Source organism: Geospiza fortis, unplaced genomic scaffold (assembly GCF_000277835.1).
Source record: "Geospiza fortis unplaced genomic scaffold, GeoFor_1.0 scaffold381, whole genome shotgun sequence".
NCBI lineage: Eukaryota > Metazoa > Chordata > Aves > Passeriformes > Thraupidae > Geospiza > Geospiza fortis.
In genome coordinates, this window is record NW_005054348.1 from 2,795,932 (window position 1) to 2,823,762 (window position 27,831).

The following is a 27,831-nucleotide window of genomic DNA, read 5'->3' on the forward strand; positions in this document are numbered from 1 at the left end:
AGTCCTTTCAGTTTTGAATCACACTTATACCACCCACATGATGAAAGTGTGTTGTAGGGCAACTGCAAAACTTTTTTTTAAGTCTTTGAGAGGTGTAAGAAAACCTGGGTTTATTGGTTGTTTTAGGTCCCTCTGATGTGTCTTGAACCAAGTAAGAGCAGTTGTGCATCAGACTTATGCAGGGCAAAACCTCCTGTAGGTCCCCTTTGGCACAGCTGGCTTGTAATCTAGGACAGGCAGTATTATCACCCAAGGAGCAAAGCCTGCCATGGGAGTGGTGGGGACTGGCACAGGAGAAACTAAACCAGGGCTGCATGGCCCGAATTTAGATGTTTTGCCTGCTCTTTTTAGAAAAGGTACTCATCATTCTGGGCAGTGCACAAACCACAACCTTGAGTGAGTTGTTCTGGATCCCAAGCAATTACCCTTCTCCTATAAAAAACTAAACCATACTCCTGGGTATTTTTAGACTCTTCTTTTTTTTTTTTTTTTTTTTTTTTTTTCTTCCCTTGCATGTGGGAAAGAGGACTGTCACATGCCATGTAGTTAGGAGGAAGAGGGATCTTGTGCACTGAGTCACTGGTGCAGCTGACAGTCGAGGTGGGAAGTGACAGCAGGTGATTTTGCTGGCAGGTGGGTGGCACCTAGGAAATAAAGCCCTGCCTGGTGCTAGCTCATCTCTTGGAGCAGCTGTGTATCACCCCTGACTCTTGTGCCAGAGAGTGGCCACATGGCATGTGATGCACATCTTTGGATGTGGGGGAACTGGTGTGCAGAACTCTGAATTTGATGCTCAATGTGTAAGGATTGACAGGCTAAAATTTTAAAATTTCAGTCTTTAAATTGAAGAAGTAGTAGTATGTATGATGCCAGTCTGACATCTGCAAAAAAAAAAAAAAGGTTATTTCAGAGGTCTGTGTTCTGATGTAATTGGTAGGTATTGTGATTAGGCTACTAATTCCTAGCTCTGCTGCTGACACAGGAGATTGTTTCAAGCAAGTCACTTCCTGTAGCAGGTACAATGCCTATTGCTAGTTTTTCCTGTTGCTTCAGGATTAATGTGGCAATCTTCATTAATGGATAATGCCATGTGCTGCTTCAGTGTCCATGCTGAACTGTTGTAGCAATTATTGGACGGTGCGGTATTCCCTGGGCACTCCCGTTGTTTGGTGGATGACCAGCTTAAATGGCAGTTTTTTCTTTTAATGTATTTATGGCATAATAGACAAATTTGGGTTGAGAAGAAAGTGCATAAGCTAGATGTTTCTGCTAAAGTAGGTGATGAAGAAAGGATTAGGGATGTTCTTAGGATTTATAATCCACATACATGAATGGCACAGTTCACAGGTTGTAGAACTTTGGTTTCATGCTGGTACTAACAAAAGCATAAAGCAATTTGAAATCATTTATTTGTGGCTGAACAGACAGCAAATATATTTGAAAGTGAGAATTTCTCTTTCAGAGCATAATGTTGTTGAAGGAAGTGGATTCTGTAGCAAATCAATTAATGAACAGAAGAGAGACAGGTTTAATTAGCTTAATTCTGCTTGCCCAGGTTTCAAACCAGACGGTGTTTGAAATTATGACAGCAGCGGCATTTTGTTTTACAGGAGTGAGCTATGAAGGTTGGGATAGGGGTATGTAAGTAAAAGATGAGGAAGAAAGTTTGGAAGACTCCAGTAAGGGGCCACAAATAGTAAAAATGTTTTGGAGGAAAGTTACAGAGTAATAAAATTTAATTCTAATTACCTAATACTAAGGCAACTTTAAGGTTGAGATACACTGATAGTTGGTTGTTTTGATTACTGTATCACAGAATTAAAGAATGGTTTAGGTTGGAAGGGACCTTAATAAATATCATCTAGTTCCAACACCCCCCATCCCTCTCCTTGGGCAGGGATGCCTTTCACTAGACCAAGTTGCTCAGAGCCCCATCCAACCTGGCCTTGAACACTTCCAGGAATGAGGCATCTGTAACTTCTCAGGGCAAGCTGTACCAGTTCCTCACCACCCTCACAGTGAAGAATTCCTTTCAAATATCCAATCTAAACCAGCCCTCTTCCAGTTCAAAGACATTCCTCCTCGTTCTATCATTACCCACTCTTGTAAAAAGGCCCTCTTCTGATTTCTTGTGGTCTCTCTTCAGGTACTGAAAGACTGCAATTAGGTCTGCCTGGAGCTTTCTCTAGGCTGAAATCTCAGCCAACTCTCCCACCCTTTCCTTGCAGGAGAGAGGTTCCATCCCTCTGACCATCTCAATGGCCCTCCTCTGGACTCATTGTATTAACATATGTACAAAGGCTGTTTCATGTCAGCTGTAAAATTGTTCACAGCCTCCTCCTAGAGTAGAACAAGGGCTTGTCTATAAAGATGATCTGGGATACTTAAAATCTGTTCCACCAGTGAAAAACTTACATGGCAAAAGAAAGTATGGTGCTGTAACCGCTTTTAGATTAGGAGTTCATTTGTCAGCACTGGGATGGCATACTTGTAAGTAATGTTGATAGGCTGATAAAAGTTGTTAGGGCAGAAAAAAAGTTTGCTGAAAGTATCTTATGTATGGGACCTATAAGAATTGTTCCTTTTCATAAGTATTTTACCATGGTAACTTAAGCTTGTGTCTTGTGTTCTGTCAAAATATGAAAGTGTGTACAGACCAAAACTTGGCTGTTTATGCAGGACTCTTGTGAATCACCCTGCCCCACGACTGATTTAGCCATGAGTTCTGATAGCTACACCTCACATGTCTGAGTCATGTGGCATATAATTTCTAGATAAATGATGTGGTTATTGCAGAGCCTAGGTCTGATCTTGATACTACTGAGCCTAGCTGGGCATGAGCTGGAGACGTGTGGAGCAGTGGATAAGGGTAAATGGCACAGGGAAAAGTGCAAGTACACTGCCATGTTGTCCTCTTTAGTCTGCTCTTGCACTTGGGAAAGGTTATTCCTGGTGTTTGAGCTTTGCCAGCACAATTTCTGTGCAGGGAGCGTTTGGTGACGTAGAGCTGATTGCGTACTCTGGCAGGGCACTCCTAGTCTAGACACCTCTGTCTTCATTTAAATACTGAAGGTGTAAGTCACCTGGAAGAAGAGGAGTAGTAATCTTGAAAACAGTCACAGAGCCATCATGGGCCACTTTTGCAGTGCTGGAAGTCCTCATCACCATGGTATTGTCTGATTGGCATATAAAGCCTGTAAGAAGCAGTATGTTTAGGTTTTTGTTATTTATGACTCTTTACCACAGCAGGAAAAAGAAGTCTGCAAGGCTTGTGGTTTGGAATGGAAAAGAGAGAAGCATATTCTGAAACCACTAGATAATCAGATTTTTAAAAATCTTTTTAATTGTTCCAGCCCTAAAGCTGGTTTGGGGCACTATGGGACCAATTAGGTTATTTAAACCACAGTTTCTGATCTCTATCAATTATTCTTACAGTTTGAACAGCCCAAGCCTTTAGGAAGGTCATTTTGATTAGGTATCTGTGGCTCCATCACCGCCCACAGGTATGGTTACATCATTAAGGGGGTGCTTCAGTAATGACACAGTTTCTGCTTAAACTGGAGTTTAAATCTTTAACTAGGAGAGGAAAAAATTGTTATCTCTTCCCCTAACTGCTTCTTTTTTTCCCAAGATAGAATAAAATAGACCTGGAAGACTTATTGAATTTTGCCTCCATGCACAACAAAGTATTTTCTATACCAAACTTGTGCTTGTTTCATTGTATTTGTAGTATTTATAGCACAGGCTTTAGGGTGTGAGGGGGCTTTGTCCTGTGAATTGAAACTGCTGCAGAGATATTTTAGCTCATGAAAGTAGGTTTGTTTATAGAAATAATGTATTGGTAGATCAGCTGATACAGTGTGAGGAAAACAAGACAGATGATCTGAAAGGTCTGCATGTGCAAAAGCTTGTTTACTTTTTTCAGTTTTATCAGCTGACCTTATAAAAGGTAAATCATCTTTTTGTAAGCCTTCGTTCTTTTTAATCCTTAGACCAACTTAGATATGACACCAGTGTTTCTTGACTGGTGATTCTTACAGGTTGGGATGGTAATTATACTGAGAGAAATATGGTTTATTATACGTATGAGAAATTATGGCTAATTATACATATGAGAAATATGGCTTAAGATATGGAATTTTCAGTGGGGTGAAATTTCTGTGGTTTTTTCCTTGATCTGAGGTGTTTAAACAGCAGGTATTGCAATAAGTCTGGGTAAGTAAATTTCAGTACACTTTGCTTGGTGCAGGAGGCTACAGGATTTACTGAGGCATCTCCAACAAGCACCCCTTTTTTCCATTTAAAGCATTTAATTACACAACTGCACAGGGTGCTGATGAAATCACTGTCTTAGTTGCACTTCAGAACCCTAACAGGTAATTGTTTTGGTTTATAAACAAAGCACAGTTGAAGAATGTTTCACTATTCACCATGAATATGCTGTACACATATACATATATGAAAAGATTACATGCATGTGTAGAGAAGCAATATAAATATAATAGGTACTCAAAGAAGTAGAAATTGGAAAAATACTTCATGTGTATTTTTAAACCTATAGTTCTGTATTTTCCAAGCATAGGATAATCTGCTGTGAAATTGTTTTGCCAGTTTGCCCTTTGTCCTGCACCAGGTGTGTGGCCAGTGGGGAAGAGAGATTAGGCAGCTATCTGCTTTCCTGTCCAAGAGCTCTATTTCCTTTGAAGGTGCTGCTTTCCCTTCTGTAAAAGGGGAATGGGCCAGTGCTTCTGCTTTTCCACTGCCAGCATACACAGTTTGGGAAACAATTACAGCCCCCAGGGAAGCAGCCTCTTACCATTCTAGATTGGGAACAGATTGTTTCCCTCTGAAACAATAGGAGAAGCAAAGCAGAAATTCTCTCTTGTTTGTCCTCTACTTCACACAGTGTGTTCTTGAAACAGCCCATTCATAAGGGTCAGAGTACCTCCTCATCCAGACTTGTGGTTGTATTGTTTTAAGTAATGGCAGTGCTTTCCATAAAACTAGCAAATACTGCAGTGTTTTAGATTTTCATTTTTAGATGCTCTTGTTTAGTAGTTAATGAACAAAACTCTTGAAAGTCATCTGTGGAGAGTGGCTCCACTTCACTGCCCTGTTTTCCAGATAGCCAGATGACGGAGAGAAAAGAAGAAATGGTGGGAACAGAAAAGCACTGTGAGCAACTTCCTAAACAGGAAAGATCAGATGTACAAAGCCAAGATCGTGCTAGTACTAGTCCGGTGCTACCAGAGTCTGCCAAATTTGCAGCACTGTAAGGCCAGTTTACTTTACAATTTTGTACTTCAAAGATATGATGTAAGCTGTTTTGTTTCACTGAGTAGAAATGACATAAACTTTTAATTAACCTCTCTTTCTTTTTGTTTTATTGAGAACAAGAAAAAAGTTCCTCATAGTAGTTTTGAAACATTTTTGTGTCAAGTTACCAGGGCAGCAGGCAAAGGCAGATAATCTACCGGGTAACTTCTCAGCAAGACAGTTCTGTCTTGCAAGTAATAAGTGGACCTGAAGCGTCTGTGCAAGACGAGCTCTCCGTGGATGCCATGCACGTGTTCATAGATGAAAATGGTGAGTTTATCTAGTTGGGATAATTGCAATGCATGAGGAAATTTCTGAACACTTCAGATGTCCTGGAAGGATATTTCTCATCTGTTACCAGTTGCATGTTTTTCTGTGTGTGTGGAAAAAAAAGGGCTTGGTAATTTAAAGTCAGATGAGCAATAAATAGAGTTTCCAAATCCACCAGTGACCATCACAGACCTGAGCCTTACACAGTGCCTGAAGTTTATCTTCCAAACATCATCCTGAAAAGATGCTGGCTAGGCCAGAAGACAACTTCTGTCCTGTCAGAAGAACCGTTGGCGTTTTCTGCCTGACTAGAAGTTTTGCACTAACCTGGCTGGGCAAAATATATTTACATGCCTCTTTACAGTTTTGTTCTTCAGCTGGCTCAGATTGACCTCTTGGTGTGGTGGTGCTTGTTGTATTTGGAATTGTGATCTGCTACTCCTTTAAAGAATTGCCCCATGGATATAGGTGGGATGCCACTGCTCTGAAGCTTTTCTTGGAGTCTGAAGCTGTAGGATGGGTTTGAGCCCTGTGTAGTGCCGTGTGAGGTACTGGCTCATACTTCTGAAAGACAGCTGTCCCAAAAGCCCTATTTCCTTTAAAGTTACCTTCAAAACCAGCATGGAGTGAGTGCTCATGGTACTGGGTCTGTGACCCTGGAGATACTTTGGTTTTCTCCTGTTCCTCCTGGCTCTGCTGTGGCCAGAAGGGCAGCAGCTGCCAGTGGGGCAGGTGACACAGCCTCTGGGTCAGCCTGCACCCACCCTTGGCTTTGTGCTCCTCTGCAAACAGGGAGGAGCTGTGGCTGCACTTCTAGCAGAACTTTCTGCTGCTTTCTACCTCCTGACCTCACTTTTGTGAATGGAAAGAGGGAAATCTGATTTCACATTTTATGGTGAACTTAGATTAATCGATGTGCTTTGCGTTTAATTTACATGCTTTTTAAATTCTCACTGTTACTTCTGTGTTTTGATTTTTTGCAAGTTTTCAGTTGTTCAAATGTTAATTTGCTTTCTGAAATCTAAAATGAGCCTAATGCATAGACTGAAAAATATATATTTATAAATGTCCCTGACATAGAATGTGTATTTTATAAATTTTTTGTGTATGCAAATAACTGCATCACTGAACTGACATTTTTTCCCTCTGTATTTTCTAAAGGGGAAATCAGATCCTGCTATTTGAAAGCTGGCTGTCAGAAGGAAGGAAATTTTAGACATCAGCTATCAAATTGTGATTGTATGTCAAATGCTCAGTAAGTAAGCCCTTATTTTTAGAAACATTGAAAGTTTTCATTGCTGGAAACTATGAAACTAGCTGTGAAAGATGCATATGAAGGGGAGTAGTGGTGAATAAATGTGCTAACCTTTTCTAGAGAAGTCAAAGCAGGAAAATTTTTTTGCTTTCTGCTAAAACACTGACAGCTTTATAAGAATATAGGAAAGAAAAAGTGAAAGTGAAAGTTGGAACTATGCACTTGGCTTTATTTATTTTCTGGGAATAGCCAAAGTCAAATGTAGCTATTATAAATGAAATTGTAAACAAAGTAAGTGGGACTGTTCTATCAACCTTGTCTTGTTTGCTTCACATACCTGTTGCATTCTTAACAGATTTTTAGTGCTGTGTCTGTATCAGTCATTGACCTGTGGATTCTAGCAGCAGAGCCTTTCTCCTTGCATTAAATCTCTAATGATAATTTGCTCTTCCAAACAATTTTCTTTTTTTTTTTTTTGAAAGTTCTTTTTGGAGTGATCCATGTAAATCCTGTATTTTTTACTGTGGTTTCCACACTCTCTTTCATGGGATCTGTTGTTTGCATATCTGTAAGAAGAACTGTAGCTATTCATAAGTATTTTAATGAAATAATCTTGGTTTTCATACTGTTTTACAGCATTTGGAGAAGTTGAGTGAGGGAGTCAGAATGGTCTTTTTTTTAATAACAAATATTGGAGGCTTTTGAAAAACTTGGGACCATGTTAAAAACAGTGTTAGCATTTTAGCTAGAATGCTAGCATGAGAGACATGAAAATAATGCTTTTATTTGTCAGTGGGCAAAGAGTAAAAAATAAGAAAAAATTGAATAGTAGAAATGTTCTGTCTTTAGCAAAATAACCCCCTGCCCCCATCCTGGTGGAGTTCAGTTTTGACCTAAAAATTCAAACATTTTACTTGGGTTCTATTTATTTCTTGCAACTTTCTTTGTTTCACCTTGCAGAGAGCACTCTTCTGCTCTCCCTTCCTCTAACTATGAATTTGAATCTGTCCTAAATTCAGAAATAATTTTCTGTCCCTTGACTTTTTTAATCAAAGGAAGGACCATCTTCCTTCTCATGTAAGAAGTCATGCTGCATCTGCCTTTGCTAGATGCTTATGTGACACCTCTGTCTTGGTTTGCAGGCCTTAAGGGATGAGGTTTATTTTTAAAGGGTCCACTCAACCATGTTAACAAAAGTGAGTTCAGATATTCTTTACAGGTATTCTTTACATTTACATGCATGTAATTTCTTAAGATGAGCACCTTTGCTGGAAGTCTCAGAGTAAAGTGATAATTCAGGGAATGGAACAGATCAGCAAAGAGGAGTGGGTTCCCAGGACTTTCTTTGTGGGAATCAATGGGAAGCCAGAACACAACCTTTTCCAAGAAGAGAGCAGCATGAAGGAAAGTTCGAAGCAGAAGTTAGTATGAAAAATGAGGAAAGGGGACAAGGAAGCTTGAAGTATGCTTAAGCTGGTTTTTGCAGGGGCAGTTTGTAATGTCTAGGCCAGAGAGGTAAGTGAGAGCTGTTTGTTCAGTGGGCAGTTTCTACCATCTGTGAGTATCTTGAAACATAGCACAGGAAGGAAGGAGTTTTTGTTTTTTCTTCAGGTGTTCACCATCAAGTAGTTTTGTATTTAGACAATATGGAGCACTTACAGCATATAGAAAATGGAAGAGCAAACCTGCTTTAAGGGACAATACAGGAATGATGCATCTTCCCCTCTCCCCACCTACAGGCTTGCTCATCAGTTGTGTCAGGTTACTTTCTTTTTTGCTAAAGACAAACCAAATGATCAGTGAAGGAAAGGTTATTAGTGAAGAAAAAGGCAAATAGGATAAAATCAAGCATGAGGTGTAATCAATGCGTGCTTCACTTAATCTCTTCTGTGTGTCTGTCTGGAGAGGGTCTTTGACAAAAACTATTCCCTTGAGGGTGGGCCCTCTCTGGTGGAGATTTCATCATAAGAGTAATCCATACCAACAGGAGATGCTGCTGTTATGGAGGAATATCAGAAAAGAGACATGGAAAGCACCTCTGAGATGAACATGACTTATCTACCAGGCCACGAGAAAGTTAACTAAGGAGAAGACAACGATATGGACAGTACAGCTTCATGAGCAATTGAAATGGTGCAGAAACAACCAATAGCTTTAGGCCTGTTGTCTCAACTCAGTAATGAGACATCCAAATTAGATTTCATGAGTGAAGAGATGTAGGAGAAAATTAATACCTAGCCAAAAGAGGTGTCATCCTCCTTTCATAGGAGGGGGTGGGCTTTTGGTCTCATGGACCCCAGATTTCAGAATTTAGAATAAGCACAGAGAGCAATACAAAGGTTTGCAGTAGATGTGTATGAGCTCTTAAAACACTTATCATCAATCATGCTTGCTTTATACTGTTAAGATTAAGCAGCTCCTAAGGGGGAAATGTCAAACTGAGTTAAGCAAGGGGAATAACCACATGGATTTGAATGGACTGTGCTGTACTGCTTTATGAGGAGAATTGACTCAGGACAGAGGATGACAAGAGGCCTCCTGCTTTGTGGGTGTTGTTGGGAGAGGCAGCAGACCTGTTGCTGGTGCCTAGGAGCTGGGATGCTTCTGGGATGCTGCAGTTGTGAAAGGGGAAGGAATTTTGACTGGGGAGGGTATGAACTGTGGCTGGTTTGTCAAGAGTAAAGTAATTGCCTTATGAATTGGCCATAGGTAACTGTCTTTTAACAGTTTTATGCAAAACTGAAGATGATCTTTAAATATTTCTCAAAAAAAGTTCTTAGAGAAAGCTTTGAGGCAAGCTAATTAATGTTTTATGATCTTCAATTCAAATTCTAACTTTCTATTTCTGTCTATTGAGTCCTGCTATTGTCTTCTCCATTTATAGGCTTAAGCATTTCACATCAGATTATTAGGAACTGAAATTAAAGTAGTATCCTACAGCCCATAAACATTTTATCTTCTTGTCATAGCATCTGAAATTAATTTCTCACAAATAATTCAAAATTTTAATAATGTCACTGTCACAGAAGTGAGGATGTGTTATGGTTTTATTTTTCTTCTTTGTTTTTGTGTGCTTCCTGCTTTTCATTTGCTTAGGAAGGGCTGAATGGACAACAGTGGATTGCAATGTGCCAGAGAAGGCAGATGTCTGAATCTGAAGGAGTCTGTGATTTCTTCCTTCAGACACTCCTTGACATTTCAAGCAATACTCTTATCTTAAAGGGAATAGACTTTGTCTTGTCATGTCTTTCTGGTTCTGCAGTGTTGTGAGATGATCTTTGGAGTATTCTTCAATTTATCAATATTAATATATATTCCATCAGTTTCTTCTTTTTGTCTTTGTATGTTTTTGGTTTTTTAGCTTAATTGTTGGCTTTTTCAACTATAGTAGTTGTTCCTAATATTACCTGTACCTGTAGTCCTTGTCCTGGGAAATTTACAGAGCTTCTTAAATGTTGTCATCTTATTGCAAAGGTCCCATACCTTCTCAGTGATTTCTCATGTGCAGCTCCTCACAGCACTGACTCCTTCTTCACAGCACAACCACCAAACTTCAGCTCTCTCCTCAACCAGCTAACCCACTCTTTTGTAGCACTCCTCTTCTTATTGGACACAGCTGTGGCCTGTTAAGGGCAGCCTGTTCCTAATCTTGGGTGATTAGTACAGCTGCAACTCCTCAGGTGTGAGACTACCTTCTGCACTATCTTTATTTTCTTACATTCTATCTCTCCACACTTAAATGTAGTATAAATACTTTCTTATTAATAATTCCCAAAATTATCCCTTAATTCTGTTAAAGGTTACTGAAAATTAGAATTTTTTCAGATTGTTTTTGTGCTTGGTTCTTGCCAAATTGTCTCACTTGTCTAGCAGTGCAGCTTTTAAAATATTTGAAGACCTAGCCAAGTTAAAACTTAAGGAGGTTTTTAGGTTGTAATTATCACCAAAAATAGGTAATTCCTTTTCCATCATAATCCCCCCTTTGGTGGGTGATTCTTGTCACTGAGTTTGGTAAATTATTTAAACATTGGCAGGTTCAATCAAGTCCCCAGTTATTGTCAGTGTAATTACCCTGACCCCACTTCTGTTTGTTGGCTTGCCAGCAGCACCTCTTGCCAGCAGTCCCAGTAGATTGAGTTCCCTGCTGAGCTAATTGCATCTAAATTTGATGCTCCCATTACTCTGCCAAGTTCACCTCTAGCCATAAATTGCTTTGTGACAGGCTTTAACAGAAGTATAAACTCTATTCCCAGCTCCATAGATTGTTAGAAATTAGTACAAAAAGACCATTTGAATCAATTCTGAAGTGAGTCACCAAGACATGTGGTGGAGCCTGGCTTTCCTGGAGGTGGCTGAACAGGACACCTGCTTGCCCTGAGTCTTGGTGACATGGGGAGATGTAGGGGGATAGAATATAAGTAAGTATAGGTAGTATAGAAAATAATCTTATCACCTAAAGAGTTGCAGCTGGGTTAATTAGTAAAGATTAGGAGCAGGCCTGATGTTAACAGGCCACAGCTGTAGCCAATAATAGGAAGAGTGTTACAAAAGTGTGGATTGGTTGGCTGAGGGAACTGGAGTCAGCTGGCTGCTGTGAGAACAAGGAAGAGTCAGTGCCTAGAGGAGCTGCCTACAAGAAACATCAAGGAGGTACAAAACTCTAGCAATATGGAACCTTTGCAATGTAATGACAACAGGGAGACAAAGCCATCACTCCAAACATCCTCCTTTCCTTCTCCTTCACCTAGATTTATATGCTGAGTGCCATCTTGTAGGCAATGTCCCTTTGGTCAGTCAGGGTCAGCTGTCCTGGCTTTGTCTTCTCTCAGCTGCTTCTGCACCCCCAGCCTCCCCACTGATCAGGTGCTGTGAGGAGCAGAAAAAGCCTTTGGGGCTCTGTGCAAGGGCTGCTCAGAAATAGCTAAAACACACCTGTGTTATCAACACCATTTCCAACACAAATCCAAAACATAGCTCCATACCAGCTACTATGGAAAAGTAAAAGAAGGATTACCCAGCTCTTAGCAAAAAGCACCTTTATCTGAGGTGGAGATTCTCCTTGCTGTGTGACACTTGAGCTTTCATTTGGAATAAATTATGTATAAAATCCAACTTGCTCTATACCTTTAAAAAAACTATTCCAGTTTGAGCCTTATCCTTCTTTCTTGGTCATGTATCTTTTAATTTACCTGTAAAATTATTAAAATACCACTTTTTGTAGGATAAAATTATATTTATGTGTGTTTCATTACTACATGTGGCTCAACCATACCCGTACAATCATGCATTCAATATTGCACTTTTCATACATGTTCTGTCTGAGCAGTTGATCCTCTGAACTCCTCACATTTTTCAGATTAGGCTCTAGCACTGAAACTAGGCTTCTAAAAAGCTATATTATAGCTAAAAGGTTTTGCAATACAGATAGACACCTCCATTTAAAACAATTGCTTAGATTTTTTTTGCTTGGTTTGAGAATAATTTTATTTTTGATATCACTGGGGCCAAAAGTTTAAAAAAAGTATTTGCAGCAAACCAGTGGCTAACAAGTATTAAAAAAATTATTTAAGGTACCTGTCAGTACAGCTGCAGAGTGCTGGTGTTTCTGGCCCTGGGCAAAAGAGAGAATGTCAGATCAGTGAGCTAACTTATTTGATTTATGTTTCTCACCCCAGAATAAGTTGTTTGAGTGTGTTATACTATACGAAAATCGATCTGAATGCCTTAGTAGTACTACATGTCTCCTTCATAAATCCACTAATATTTAGTATGTTCACTGCTGGAAAATTCCCTGAACCTTTGAGGTTATTTCTCATAGGAGAGAGTAGATTAGATTTTTTTTTTGGTGTTTCAAAATGTTTTAGAATGTGACCAAAAAGTGTGTCACTAAAGCATCTTTGTATTTCTCAGCAAGGTGACCCAAATAAAACAATTCCCCACTGCTCTTGTAATAAGCTGCCGAATCTTAAAGATTTCTTAATGCTGCTTGTCAGGTTGTGCAGTTCTGCAGCTGAGCATGTTTTGAAATGGATGTGACAAATATTACAGAGTCCTCTTTGGGATTCAGTGAGCTGCTCCCCTGGATACAGAGCTGCTTGAACACAGAAATGAGCAGGGGGTGTGTGCTGAAAATGGTTATGTTTGTGTTGTATGGAAGCCATGGATTTTTCTGAAAATACTCTCTACAAACTCAGTAGCATTTTCCTGATGGCTTGCAAGGGGCAGGAGGAAACCCTTGTGTTAAGCTTGGCCAGTTAAAAATCCTTTCCTTTATTTGTGTAGGGGTTTTTAGACCTGCTTTCACTAAACACTGGGCAGGGACACGAGTGTTTTCAACAGAATGATTCAGGGGTGAGAGAGGACCATGCTGCCGCATGATGGCAGCAAAATCCTGCTCAGGACTAGGAGGCTACAGAGTGCTTTATGTGTTGGGACTGGTTTCTCTCCCATACCCTGCCCTCCTATAACAAGAGCAAAAAGGAATGTTTTTAAGTATTGGAGATAACACAAATGTGGAAGCTATTAATGCACTAATGCCAATAAGGCTGCATCTTCTCAAAATGCATCCTCTAGTTTATTAGCTAACATATACTGTTTGTTTTTAAAGTTTTTAGTATATTTATCTTTGCTTTGAAATGTAATAGGCTTGCAAATTATCACTTTTATGTTGCTAATAAGCATGTAAAATATCTGAATACTGGAAAGTAAGAGTGTACTGAATGGACCCCATTCTTAACATTTCAGTAAGAAGGCATTCATCACTTCCTGCCTTCATATTGACCACAGTGCCTTTGGGAATGTGCTTTACAAGGCCTTTCTGTCCATCTGCAGTAGCTGACTGATATGTACCACTGCTTGTTTTGTAGTCTATTGCAACACTGCAACAGTGATCTGATACCTTTTCTGCCTATTATGTCAGTATATCACTACATCTAGCTTTCACATTCTGTAAACTCAGATAGTCTGCCTTATTGTCATTAGGGGTATTATTTTTGCTAGTTAAAACAAATGCTAAAAATTATCCCCAAATCCTATAGCAAAATGTGTGTAAATACACATTGGTACAACTAGCAAAATATGAACAACATTTAAGAGAAATTTAACCTTTAGCTTGAGCTGTCATTAGATGTAAACACTGAAGAAAGTTGATATGCACATTCTGAATTAATTTTACACTTTATGAAGCTGCTAAGTCTTACAATAAAAAGTGAAGAGTGCTTCCTCTGAGTTTTTTCTTTTTCCTGCGGCTGGATTTGTCACATAATTATCCACTGCTAATGCAGCTATCACTGGCATATTTCAATCTTCTTACATGCTCTGAGTTGCTTTTTCGTGTGAGTCTTGTTATTTGGGAACTGTAAGCCATGATTTTCTTAAAAGAAGCACTGTCCACAACTTTAGTGGCTTTTAGTGTCAGTCTTGAACTGTGCAGTGCTCTGGTCAGATTGGTGCTGGCAGCTCTCTAGTGGAGACCTAATGAGCAACATCAGTTCAGACAGCTGCATTTGAGCCACAAACTGACTGTTTTGAAAGAGCATAAGGTTATGGGTGTGCTGAGTTCCTGCTGTGTTGTCAGCACTGGCTGGGTTTTGTACAACCACATCACTCAGGTCTCAGTTCAGTGCTTTTGGGTGTACCTCAGACCAGTACTCCAGAAGCAATTGCTTGTTGGGTGTGCAGGAGGAGACATTTCCAACTCTGAGCTGCCTTTTGGCTCTTCTCAGCCATAGTTGTTTACTATCACCTAAGGGCAGTATTTTAGGGAGTATTACACACAGCTTTCAGCTGTATTATTTATTATCACTACAATATTTACTACACACTGTAACTCTGTAGTGACCCAGACAGCTGTCTTAAGCAGTCCAGTGTGATCTCTGGTTTTTAGCATGTCTTTTCCTGTCTTTTCTCCAATATGCAGGTTAAAATGAAATTTAACCAAGACCTGCAAAACAGCTTTATTAACAGGGATTTCTTTGTGGTGTGCCTGTATAATGAACTCATGAGGGGGTTCAGACCCAAGGCAAGCTAATCCTAACAAAGGGGATGACTTAGGCTGGATTATGTTTGATGGTGGTATAAGTTGTTGGTGGTATAAGGCAGCAGGCTAAACAGAGAGGGAGAAGGAAGATTTTTCCAGCACTGTGTGGTTACACTGAAACATTCTATGTGCTGTGTTATATGATTGCTCCACTACCTTATTCTTGCTGAGTGTTCTTACAAAACAGGATTATGAGCCAGAGAAAAAAATTCCTGGTTTTATACCCAATTATCAGTAGAGGGTGCTATGTTGCTTTTTAATTTGATCTGCGTAGGTTATATGTTTATCAAATATATTTTTAGTTAATAATTTATTACTCGAAATTTAGTTCAATTATACCTTTGCTTACATTAGCAGTGCAGTTTACCGTGATAAATCTTGATAATATTAATTTGATTCTGCAAATGAACAGATTTTCTGTTTAGCAAGATTCTGTGTTATACTGCGATCAGCTCCGTTATAATGATTTTATGATTAGAGAGTGTTTGCTCCTATTTATATATGGTAATAAATTTATAGAATCTAGTTTATAGGCTTACAAAAACACAAACACCATCATTGCATTTCTTACTGGTGTTTGCTGTCAGTGTGATAGCAATGTCATCAGATGAGATGTACAGTTTCTAAGTAGCTGTGCAAGCAATTCATCTTTGGGGGTAGCAAGTGAATGTCAGAGGGAGGTTGTGTGGAAAATAGGGATAAGGAAGACAAAAGCAGCAGACAGGAACTGAAGGAAATGGAAGATGAGGAGAGAATAAGAAGACACAGAGAAACCAGGCTGATGACTGCCAGATGACAGATTCTGATTTTGGGATTGTTGCTTTACTAGCTCTCCCTTCCCAACTTCTCTGTCCTAATTGCTTTTTCAGGCTTATAAAGTTTCTGACTCTTCCCCACAGTCAGTGTTTTGGCTGCTTGTGGTCTCCTCTGCCACTTGCTGAGAGGTGGAGCTATGGATTTTTAATGCAAACAAAAAACAGACTATGGGCACTCTTGGCTTTTTGGTTAACTTGAGTCTGGTGGGAGATGATTTGATCTTCTAGGTTTATTCTTGGAAGAATCCTTATTAATAAAAGATTTTTGATTTCTGAGAACTGATAGACTCCTGTGGTATTCTGTTCCATCCTTCTGTCCTTCTGCCATTTCCATTTTTGGTGAATGTGAGATTAAAGATGTGGTCCAATCTCAACATACTTTTGGCTTTTGTAGAAAGACAGCTAAAGATGCAACAATTTAGTGAAGATTGACTCTTCATTTAGGAAGGCATGAGCAACCACTGTTTTATTCCCCTGCTCTTTTGTTGAGTCACCTTTTGGGCAGGAATTCCCAGGCTAGTGTTCCTGCATAGCCTGGGCTAAATTTGCATTCTTCCTGCTGTGAACAGGGAGACTAAGGGTTGCACCCATAATGATAAGGAATTCGAGAGCTCATCCTGAGGAAACAAACAATCCCTTGCCTTCCTTCTGACTGGGCAAGGTTGCTCTGTAGTCCATATCTGTGGGAATCTTACTCCTGGGAGACATTCCTCAAGGCTTCCTCCATTTTCCTCCTACTTCAATCTTCTGGTTGTGATCCAGGATCTTGGGTGAGTGCCATCCCTTCTGTACTGTTTTGTTAATAACTGCTGACAAAGAAGGGCTGTCTTGTAGCTGGAACATCAAGTGGGTTGTGGTGGACATGTTCTTATTTGCTAGTGCTGTCCAAAGGGAACATGACAGCTTTCCTGACTCTGTGGAGTGGATTATGCTGCTGTCTATAGCAGGAGGAGTGTGGTGTGCAGAGGGAGCCATGAGGGTCAATAGCATGGGGGGGCTCTCATTTCTGCTCAGCAGAGAGTTCTGCTGGAGTGGCAGATGGTGAATATCAGGTCTGGAATGCAAGCCTGATGGCAGTCAAGGCTTTGAAAACATAAACTACCTGGCTGAGAAACCAGAGGCAGGATGGCTCCTCTGCTGACATCCCAAGGCTGATAGTGTTCCTGTTGGTCCAGGCAGCACTATCAAATCCTGGAGGGGAGGAAAGAATGTGTGCATTTCAACCTGTTGGTGTGACACTTCAGCCCTTCTTTTAAGTAATCCAGACACTGAGCTGTATTCCAGAACAAGGCTAACCACTGCAGCTGAAGTTAACAGCCAGTCATGTGCAGGACAACCACCATTTAATGCTTTAACAAGGGTTACATAGGAGCCTTTGAGAACTGGCAACCAAAGGCAAGGAAAGTTGAGTTAACTAAAATTAATAAGGTGCCTTTGGGGCAAATGTAGGGTATGCAGGAGGAGGGTTTTAATCTTTGCACTGCCATAGGCTTCCTGGCTGACTGTAGGCTGATTGCTGTAGTTTCTTCCTGCTTGTCTTTATACAAAATAAGAACAACTGATATTGACTACCTTGCATGAGCACTTAGGTGTTTTCACCTCATGTAGATACAAAAGTAGTAAGAGCCCAAGGCAGGTACCCAGAGGCAGTGGGGCAATGAGCTTGGAGCAGAGCACTTGATATATAAATCCCATTTGGAAGAAAATTAGAAAGAAGCATTCAAAATAGATCTCTTCCCTAAGTAACAATTATTTCATTTCAATAAAGTTGTCTCTGAAACCCAGTCAGTCATGTCATGGTAACACAATTTCTGCAACCCAACAGGCACTGCTGCTCTAAGTGTAGATTTTCACAAGTGTTTAGGTGCTGTACTACAACACAAAACAGTAAAAGTGAGAAAAAACAATAAATAGTATCTTGCTCAGGGCCCTCCCAGGGTGAGTTTACACTCAGTACATAGGGGATATCTGAATTAGCCTTATGTGAATTAGCTCATGTATTATTATCCTGGTAGGGCAGAAGGAAGTTCTTGAATTTTCAGCAGGGTAAATCAATACTCACCAAGCAGTGCAGGTGAAACCAGGCTAGCTTGGTACCTAAGTGAGCTCATTGGAAGCTATTGTGGGATCTCTGCAGTGTTTACTTTGCAGATTTGCTCTGTAGATGTGCATCTCTAAACTTAAATTGTCAATGGACAGAAAAAGGCACTTCTGAAGTGTGATTCCTTGAGGGTGTTCATCTCAAAATGAGAAAAGCTGTGATACAGAAGTATCTGTTTCTCTGTGGTGGATGTAGTAAATCAAGTGTCTCTGAATTTGGGTGTTGACTGTTTTGTGGATCTGTGCTAGATTTCAGATATGAAAATGGAAGGTTCCCAAGTCCTGTGAGCCAACCAGTAGTATAATTACAGGCTTCTCCTGTAATATTTCAGAATTGTTAAGAAAATATTGCTGCTTAAAACAATCTCTTTCTTTCCTGTCCTCTGTGCACAGTGAAATACAGTTCAGCTCCTCCAGTACTACCACTTCAGAGAGCCAAGAGCCATCTTCTGGGGACCAAGCAGCCAGCGCGCTTCAGCAGCAGCTCCTGCTGATGGTGGCCAGAAGGACCCTTTCAGAAAACCCACGGGTACACTGTTATATCTGAGTTTCTAGCATCTTGATGAACTGCTCAATAAACAAATACTGCAGGCTTGTTCTTGAGACAATTTTGTGGTTTTTGCTATACTGCTTTTCCTGGTATTGCCCACGTGGGAGAAGATGTGTTTTATGTTGATGGATGCAACTCAGCTGTTTTCTACTGACACTGAGTAGTGTCCTAGGGGACTATTTAAAGACTCAGTCACTGAAAAAGTTCATCTTCTATCTTCAACCATATTTCATTTGGAAGAGGACACAGCTGTTAGGATTTTAGACACACCACCAGATTTTAATAGTATGAAGTGTTTATTCCAGATTCATTGCTGTCATAAAACCTCATGTCTGGTTTCACTTTTCTGAATTGGGCAACCAGACCTCTGACTGTTTGCTGTGGAATGTTGAAGCCACCTCCTCAATGCAGCTAGTAAAAGAGAAAGGTCCTCGGACTTCAGTTTGCATGGTCTTATGTGGACATGAACTTTACAGTGTTTGGGGTCTGTGACTTTTATAATCTGTTCTTACAATTCCTTTTATAATACCTTTGACTTTCTCTCTGCCATGACAAATTTTAGTTTGGTATTTATGAATAACAGTAAAATGACAGTTAATTGCCTTTCATCTCAGAGTTCACAGTGGAACATTAAGCTAGTAGCAACTTGTATAAAGGAACTATTTTAAGCTAAAAATCAGTAAGTTGTCCCAAATAGTGCCTTTCATATTTGGACAGTGTCGTCCATCTAAAGGCTCTGATGTTTTCCAGATATTCTGTAGTCTTGTAAACTGCCTGTAAATTAGAGAACAATTTTAATTTCTTCTTTCTCTTTGAGGAAGACTGCTCCTCAAGGTCACATTAGCAAATTTGTAGCCAGGCCAGGCAGTAATTTCAGAATGTCCTGGTTTGTGAATTTTTTTTCTTAAACATGAAATTCTGAGCCTACATAAGTCAGGAAAAGCATTGTCATTGATTTCAATGAAGCTAGGGCTTCAGGCTGTCGCTGACACCATATTAATTTATGAAGTGAATTTTTATAAGCCCTTTTTTGATAGGAGAAACAGTTGGACTTGAGTGACTTGCTCAGGGCTAGTCAGAGAGTTTCCCAAATCCAGCTCAAAAATCTGACTCCCACCTAAGCACTATAAGGCTCACACAGAGGATTTCATCCAAAAGTTACAGTTTCTCAGGAGCCAAAATGTTCATTTATGCACTCAGCTAAAGGCACGTTAGGCTGTGCCGGGGACTCAGTGATCAGATCCTCGGGTGTTTTTAGTGAACTTTCTGTCACTGTTTTGATTTTTATCTAGTTATGGTGAGCAATCTACATTAGATGTGTGAAGTTAATGACTGCAGCAGTCTGAGTTTTGCTTTACTTTCTGTTGGGTAATAGGACCCAAGAGAAACAAAACTGTGCCAGTATTAGCAACACTAATATTTTAAAACGTGTTTTTTTTCTTTAAAAATGCCCTGACCCCATGTTTAAGTTACTTTTTAAAGTAGTAATAAAAATATTAAAATTTGGACTACATAAACTACTTTCAGATTTTAAAGTCAGCGTAGTGAAAAGATTGCAATTGGTCTCATGGCTTTTTTAGTCACTCAGAATTGTTAATAAAGGGAAGAATGCCAAATAGCCCAGCAACCCCTTGCACATCTCAATGCTCAGAAGTATGAGGGATTGTCCTGCACTACTAGCAACTGAGCTCCCTGGCTCTGCATGGCTGTACACTTTTAGTCAGTTGGAGGCATGAGATAAAATGCCTAAACTTGAATTTCTTTCTCCAGAGCTTGTGCTAGCCTGTTTCACCTCATGTTTGCCAGCAGACTGAGGCTATGAACAAGTTGTCTCCCAGCTGATGCACAGTAATACATTGTCATGTGTAAACTCTGTGTAAAATTCCTTTTCCTGGAAAGGGAAGATTAGAAATTATTCCAATATTCTGAGAAAAAAAATGTAACAATTCCTTTGTGCAGGTGGACAGGTTGTTTAAAAAACTGTGCTTTGCTAACAGTTACGATTCTAAAATCAATTGCTGCACACAGAAATCCCCTGCCCTGACTAGGAATGTTAATCTAACACAGATAACTCTAATGTAGACATTGCCTAGAGTTCCATAATAAGTATATTTGTTGATTAATTATCTTTAGGGAGAGGCGGGTAAAAGGCTGCCTAGGAGGAGATTGAAAACCACTGGGCTTCACAGTAATTTGAAATCTCAAATTCTTGTTCTTGGAAGACAAGTGATTGATTATTCCCCCTCCATAATATCAGTAATGATATACTTTGGAAAAAAAAAATCACTGCTTTGCAGAGACTTTTTTCATCTGTTGTCTAGCTTTGTAGGCTTGGCTGCTGGTCTGCAGATAGTTGGAGGACAGTGGTAGAGAAGAGTAGGGAAAAGCCTTAGAATCTGGCAAAAGCAATCTTCAAAAGGGTGGATTTATGATTATGATGGTATGATTAGAGACACTTAAATTAGTGCTGTTTATGCTACTTGTGCTTGTTTGCAATTTTTTTTCCTCCTCTTGCTGTTCTTGAGGAGGCACACCTGATGTGGTATTCAAAGCATCTCTGGAAAGATAAACGAAGCTGTGGTCTGGAATAAAAGTTGATAAGTCACACCTCTAGACTTTAGGGCCTACTTATTTATTTTTTTTATTTAAAAAGAAGGATTTGTCCTGTCATGTTTTTGTGTTGTGCTGTAATTAGCCTGATACATGGGAAAATCTTCTAAAAGAAACTTTAGACATGTACTGGATCTGGACTGAAAAATAATTACTTTTTAAATGAATATTTAGTATTACTTTTTAATGTACATTGTCGCTGTTGAGCTCCACAATTAAATAGCTTCTGTTCATCTGCAACAATTAAGCTGGTGTCATGTTTTTGTTTCTAATTTAAAATTAAGAAAATAAATATGCTAATATGCTCCCACTACCCCTTTAAGTTAAAAAAAAAATCTGATACTTCATGTAAATTTGGCCTTTTGGACTCCTGTTTTGCTGGCAGCTGTGTGAGAGAGTTTTGTGTATTTCTTGTTTGTTTTTATAGCAGCCCAGCCAGGACCCTGAGGATTCTTCATGTTCTTCAGCACAAAGGAAGCTGAACAGGCAGTTTTACAGATTTGTTATATTCCCTGGCAAGTGGATTAAAGTCTGGTATGACCGTCTCACTTTGTTGGCATTGTTGGACAGGTAAGCTTGTTTTTTTAAAAACGCTGCTTTAGATAATGTTAAGGTGGGTGGCTCCTCATGTCCGGAAAGCAGTGCTGATCACTAGAGAAGGAAAATTCAGGTTGAGTAGATAGATGTGTTTCTGCTTTAAGTTGAAGTTCAGGGTTGGTTTCAATGGTTCTTGCTACTCTTTGTCTTCAAGTAGAGACTTTGATTTGTGTGAGTGCCAGGCTTGTAGGCTAGTCTGTAATTTGACTCACAGATGTTACAGATCCAATGATTTCTGATGAGAAAATCAGTAGTAGAAGGGTCCCAGGGTATTGTAAATCAAGTACTCCAATGGTTGAAAAAAGAAAATGATTTATAGAATGGTATTCAGGTGAAGACTTTTTTGAGCAGCTGCATCTGTTCCAGTTCAAGTTTATTTGTCTCTGCTTCTCTTGGTGGTGCTGTGCCCTATGGGTTAACATGGGCTCCACAGCAGAAGTTTCAGAGGGCAGTTTTACCTGATGCAGAAATCAGGCTACATGTCAGGAGGCTTTAAGTATAGAGCAGATATTTACTTATCTGTGGTGTCTTATCTCTATTTTTCAATTGCATGGAAATCTTTTTTGCTGATAAGCTCTTTTGTTACAGCCTGAATATTGACACTGTTTTTTATCTCAGTTTCCATGTTCTAACAGAATAGATAAAACAAATAAAACATCAGATGACAAATTTGGTCTTTCATCCAGTTCTTTGCTGTCAGATGTATATTTTTCATTAATGGAATGCCTTATTTCCTCATTGAAAAGTGTTTGGGTATTTGATTTTATCTGTAGTTGTTCATGTGTTGGGTTTTTTTTGTTTTGTTTGTTTTTGCTTTTATAAGCGTACACTTTTCTACACTCAAATCATCTCCATTGTGGAATTCTAATTGGAAAGTGAGATGGGAAGGGATGTTAGACTTCAGTGCATATGGCTTTTTTTTCCTGTAATGTTTCGTCTATCATTTAGGGTAAGGTTTTTGGCATGGGGATGAAATACTGTTGAATGCAGAAATGTAGTTATGGGATCCAGTGAACTCTGATGGCTGCAGCACTCACAGCTCATACCAGCTACAAATGCACCTGTCTTGCTCTAATGAATCTATAAATATTTGTACTTCTCCAACACTTTTATTCACATAGGACAGAAGATATAAAGGAAAATGTGTTTGCTGTCCTTCTAGTAGTTCTTGTTTCACTTCTTGGGTTCCTGACTCTGAACCAAGGCTTCTGTAAAGACATTTGGGTTCTGTTGTTCTGTCTCGTAATGGCCAGCTGCCAGTATTCTCTCCTCAAGGTAGGACCCAAGTTCATAGCCAATTGCTGAATTCTCTTCTAACTTCTACAAAGAAAAAATCCTGTAAGAAAACATCTTTTTTTTCTGTTTTGTTTTTAGAGTGTTCAGCCTGATCCTGCTTCGCCCATACATGTAAGTCTCAGTTAGTAAAACAAGTCTTTCTCCTCTATTATCTCTTGTGTACTGTGAAACAGCTGGCTGTTCAGTGAAACACAGGTATTAGCTGTTTGCTGTTCTAGCTGATTTATGAAAAAGAAAAATACATCTGTGATTTCAAGACTTTGTACTAGGTTTAATTATTTTTAAGCTGTTTGAATTCATCGCTGCTATTAGAAAAGTGCTTTTTCTTTAAGTTAATATGTGCAGTAAATATTCGTCTGGACTATCTTGCTGATGTTTGATCCTGTGACATCACACAAACCTTTTCTTTGCTTTCCTTTAGAAACAGGCAGAAAAGAGCAGAAGTTCCAGACTAGCAGCTCAGTCGTTACTCAGTTGGGATTTTTTCGTTTTTTTTTTTTCTTTGAGAGTGGGGATTGATCTTTTAATTTTTTAAATCTGCTACTGAAAAATTATTTATTAAAAGTATTATTAACTCATCGAATGGCACAGGTGTCTTCCCTTTGTTACAATATAGTCACAGTTTCTGTGCCTGTGTCCTGAAGAAATCACCAAATCTTTGGGTGAATGCAGGATGTAAGGATCCTTGCTGATTGCTATGGGGTTTTTTATTGGATATGTCTAAGAAATTGAACTCTGATGTTGCCAACCACTTTGCAGAGAACCAGTTCTTTACACAAGTCTGTCCTTATTATAGGACTGTTCTAGAGGCATCATCCTACAACTTCAACCTTACCATTCCACCTATCATGGTGTCTCAGCATTATTGATTTGTGGATCTTGGAAGACATTTCAGTGGCCATAATGTCTTTTCCTTTCTTTTACACTGGTTGCTAGTTGCTTATGTTTCTTATTTAGCTCTTTGAATATTTTTGAGGTTGCCCTCTCTTCCCTCAAGTTTCAAAAATGGCAGGTTGAAAACTTCAGGTCTGCTGGATCAGTTCCCTTTGGCAGGGAGCAATTATTTTTGTCAGTTTAGAGTCTAGAAGGACAGGCTGAACTTGAAATTGATGTTATTTATATATGTATACTGCACACTTCACTAGCTGGATTTCAGAAGATTCTCAGTTTCTTTTCCATGCCAATTATTTAGGGGTGAAGTTATGGTAGTTTTGGTTATAATGCATTCATAGGAAATACCTGTCTACATAAAAAGTAAAGAAAGGTAATAAACAGCAACTTACCCGTTGTAGGGTAATATTTTCAATACATTAAAGAAATAGTTCAATCTCAGTGAAAAGATGGGGGATCTTGTGAGTAAAATAATATAATTTGTCAGTTCAACTGGCATCTGTCTAGATATAATAATGTAAACTGTAATCAAGTAGTTTGCACTTAATCAGACATTAGTAATATGTACATTTGTTTAAAGTGGGTGGTAAACAGTTTAATCAAAACTTCATTATGAACCTATCCAGCCCATATGTTTTTATAGTGTTAAACATAAGGTAGTGTTTAAACAGAACTTTTTTTTTGATGCAGAATCCAGGTCTGAATTTCAGGTTCTCAAAATACTATTACAAGTATTATTTGCTGTATTGTATTGTGTAAGTCATGCAGTACAATGGAACAAAGTAAAAATAGGTGTATTCCCATCTTCCTTTTCTTTCCTAAAATTTTATTAGGGATACTCTCTTGCAGACTTTTTGGTGCACTATACAAACTCCAATAGAAATAAAATTTAGGAAGCTTTTCCACTAAGGGTTTTAAAGATGGAGGTGTTGTCATGCTAAAATAGAAGATTAGCAATTTCTACATTATAACTTTTTAACACAACAGGTATTTGTAAAGGCTTGCTTGAGCTGCTAAGCACCTCAGAAACAGGAGAATTAGTAGGCAAGAAAAATACCATGTACTGTTTCATAATTCATGTGACTGCATTAAATTTGAAGACAATAATGTCTCTTGATGTTAACGTAAGGATGCAGAACAGCAGAACGATTGAAGAATGATCAGTATCATACCCATGAATGAAAATGCAGATGAGATTTTTTTGAGTTTGAAACAAACCATTATGAGCTTCAGATGTGCACAGTGAATTAAGTTCTGTTCATGGATCCATGAGTAACCACTATGCCTTATGTTATCCATGGCCGCCAAGGAGGTCCCAAACTTCTTCCCTATATCATGTGCAGAGTTTGTTACTGTTTAATGTGACTTTGTCATCTCTAGCCTGTAGCATTTTGAAAGACTGCTTTAAAATAGCATCCAGTGAATTCAGAAAGCACTAGTGGCTAGAGATGCCATAAGCTTTTGTTCCAAACTCCTCATGAGTGTCAATGTATTCACTTGCTGCTGTTGAGGAAGAGCTGGCATTTATTGTTGCTGCAGGTTTAGTACTGGTGCCTGCTACAAGATGGGAGTCTAATTTTCCTGTCAGCTGGAGTTTTAGCCTTTCCAGTTCTGGTCCACTGGGAGCTGGTGGCCTTTAGCTGCTGTTTACAAAAGGGTACATGGTTCTGGGGTGATGAAATTTGGGAGCAGCCTCCTCGCTGGAGTGGTGGAGAGAAGAAAATCAAGTCCATTCCAAAGTGTGTTATATTTTGCTGTAGTGACCTGATACAAGCAACTTGCTGGTGACTGCAGGGTATTAAAATTCAGAGATCCAAGAGATCCTTGTCATGTGCACTCAAAGATATTAGAAAAACCTTAGGCAAGGTTTTACATTTAGTAAATGGCTCTATAGAAGGATCAGGAGAGCTTGTCTCTAAGCACTTCATAAGACACCGGTATAGCTCAGCATCTAGCTCGGGCTTACAAAGGTATTTGAGCTTGAAAGATTGCAATCATGCTCTTAACAAGATTTAGGGAATCTCTTACATAAATTCATTGTCTCAGTCCTGTTATGTCCCAAAGTTGATAGCTAACTCAGTTGTGTAGCTACCACAGGCAGTTTCCTAAATCCCATAAGGCACTTATAAAGTATTTGTAATTTGTCCCTGTAAGCTTTTCTGTAGAACTGAGCACATGCACATTTCTTTATATAAAAAAGCCTTCTGTCTTTCTCCTTTTACATGTGTGCACCCACAAACAAAAAAAATCCATTAGATATTTCTAAAATTTTCCTATCAAAATGCTTTGCAGTCAAAACTATTGTTGTAGTAAATGGAAGTGTTTGTGAAATTAATCTTTTTTGAAAGTCTTAATGTTGTTTGAGAAATATGAGATGCATCACTGCTGTGTTGGTAAGATGTGAATGTGTGTCTGAAACATTAATTTCTCATTAATATGAGAAACATGGACATGAAAAAAAGTGACTTTTTTAGCAGACTATGGGGAGGGAAAAGCTTTTACTGACATTTTTATCAGTGAAGGAAAAAAAAATGATTGTTTAACAAATGAAATGTACAATATAAAAGCAATTCTGCTTCATTATTTAAATTTTTCTAAACAAGGATGCAGAGTGGAGTCATTTCACCAAGATTAAATCAGTTTTGCGTGTCAAAATCTGGTGAGCTTGCCTAGTAAGACAAAATGAACCCTTAATATCTAAAATAGCTCATTGAACTATTGATTAAGATATTGATAAATGGGCCACATGCCCATTTTGGTGAAGGGCTGCCTAGCTTTGTCTGTCAGTGGCAGGTACAGGAGGGCTTTGCTCCTCTTTTTCTGTTTGTTTCTTTCTAAAACCTTAAAAAATTAAGTTTCATGTCTATTCCCTGGCTGTGACTTTTGGGAAGTGATCCTCTCTTTCCCCACAAACCAGTCCTGTCCCAAATAATGCCCCTCACATGAAGCATGTAAATGACAGTGAAATACCACATTAATACTTGCAGCAGTTCCTCTTTCTTGTGTTGTGTTGCATGTTCCATATGTGGGGACTGGAGTATTTGCTGCGCTCTAGGGAGCTCATTCAGCTTGAGCACAGCCAAGTAGTGCAGGAGCTGTGCAGGCTCTGCCCTTCTGAGTGCACTGCTGCTGCATTGCTTTGCTTCTGTCGATAAGATTCTAGAAAGATTTCAAGATTCTGTCTCATTACCCACCACCACCACCTGAAAAACAGGGAAGGTAGTATTTGTTCATATTTTGCAGCTTTCAGAAAACCTCTGGAATCTGCTTCCTTAATAATAAGTGGCATTACTGTAGTTAGCATGGTAAGAGTGATTGAATTAGTCTGTTCTATTTTAAGATAAAGTGACCTACAGTGATCATCCAGTGGCACTGCCTGACCACTTCAGGGCTGACCAAAGGTCAGAACAAGTTGTTAAAAGCATTGTCCAAATGCTTCCTCTAAACACTGACAGGCTTGGTGCATCAACCACCTCTCTAGGAAGCCTATTCCTGTGTTTGACACCTTTTCAAAAGGAATACTCCTGCCTGATGCAGCTTAGAGCCATTCCCACATATCCTGTCACTGGATGGCACAGGAGCCAGCAGCACCTTCTCCACTTCCCCTCCTCAGGAACTTGTAATGAGGTTGCCCCTCAGCCTTGTCCTCTCCAAACTACGCAAGCCTGAAGTCCTTAACTGCTCCTTGTAGGACATTCCTTCCATCCATTTCACCAGTTTTGTTGCCATCCTCTGGATGCCTTCAGGGACCTTCACATCCTTTTTAAATTGTGAGGCCCAAAACACACAGCACTCAAGGTGGGGCTGCACCAGTGCTGAGTACAGCAGGATAATCACCTCTTGACTAGCTCATGTGGCTGTGTTTGATGCACTCCAGATGCAGTTTTCCCTCTTGGCTGGTGGCACTCACAGTGGACTCACATTGAACCTGCTGGTGAGCAGCACCCCCAGGCCCCTTTCTGCAGGGCTGCTTTCCAGCCACTCATCTCACCATTTACACTTGTGCCCAGCATTACTTCATCCTAGGAGCAGGACTTGTCCTAGGAGCTTTGCATCTTGTTCATCACTGCCCAGCATTCCAGTCTATCTAGTT

At 39.4% G+C, this 27,831-nt stretch overlaps 1 protein-coding gene across 1 annotated transcript in view; it reads left to right on the forward strand.

Moving 5' to 3' along the window:
- PCNX2 (pecanex 2) overlaps window positions 1–27,831 on the forward strand; it is a 146,648-nt gene that overhangs the window by 11,722 nt on the left and 107,095 nt on the right. The window contains exons 6-12 of the mRNA XM_031058762.1: window positions 5,125–5,272; window positions 5,441–5,586; window positions 6,748–6,841; window positions 18,188–18,323; window positions 21,382–21,524; window positions 22,673–22,826; window positions 22,926–22,958. Coding sequence (XP_030914622.1) covers window positions 5,125–5,272; window positions 5,441–5,586; window positions 6,748–6,841; window positions 18,188–18,323; window positions 21,382–21,524; window positions 22,673–22,826; window positions 22,926–22,958 — 854 coding nt within the window. The remainder of the gene's footprint in view (window positions 1–5,124; window positions 5,273–5,440; window positions 5,587–6,747; window positions 6,842–18,187; window positions 18,324–21,381; window positions 21,525–22,672; window positions 22,827–22,925; window positions 22,959–27,831) is intronic.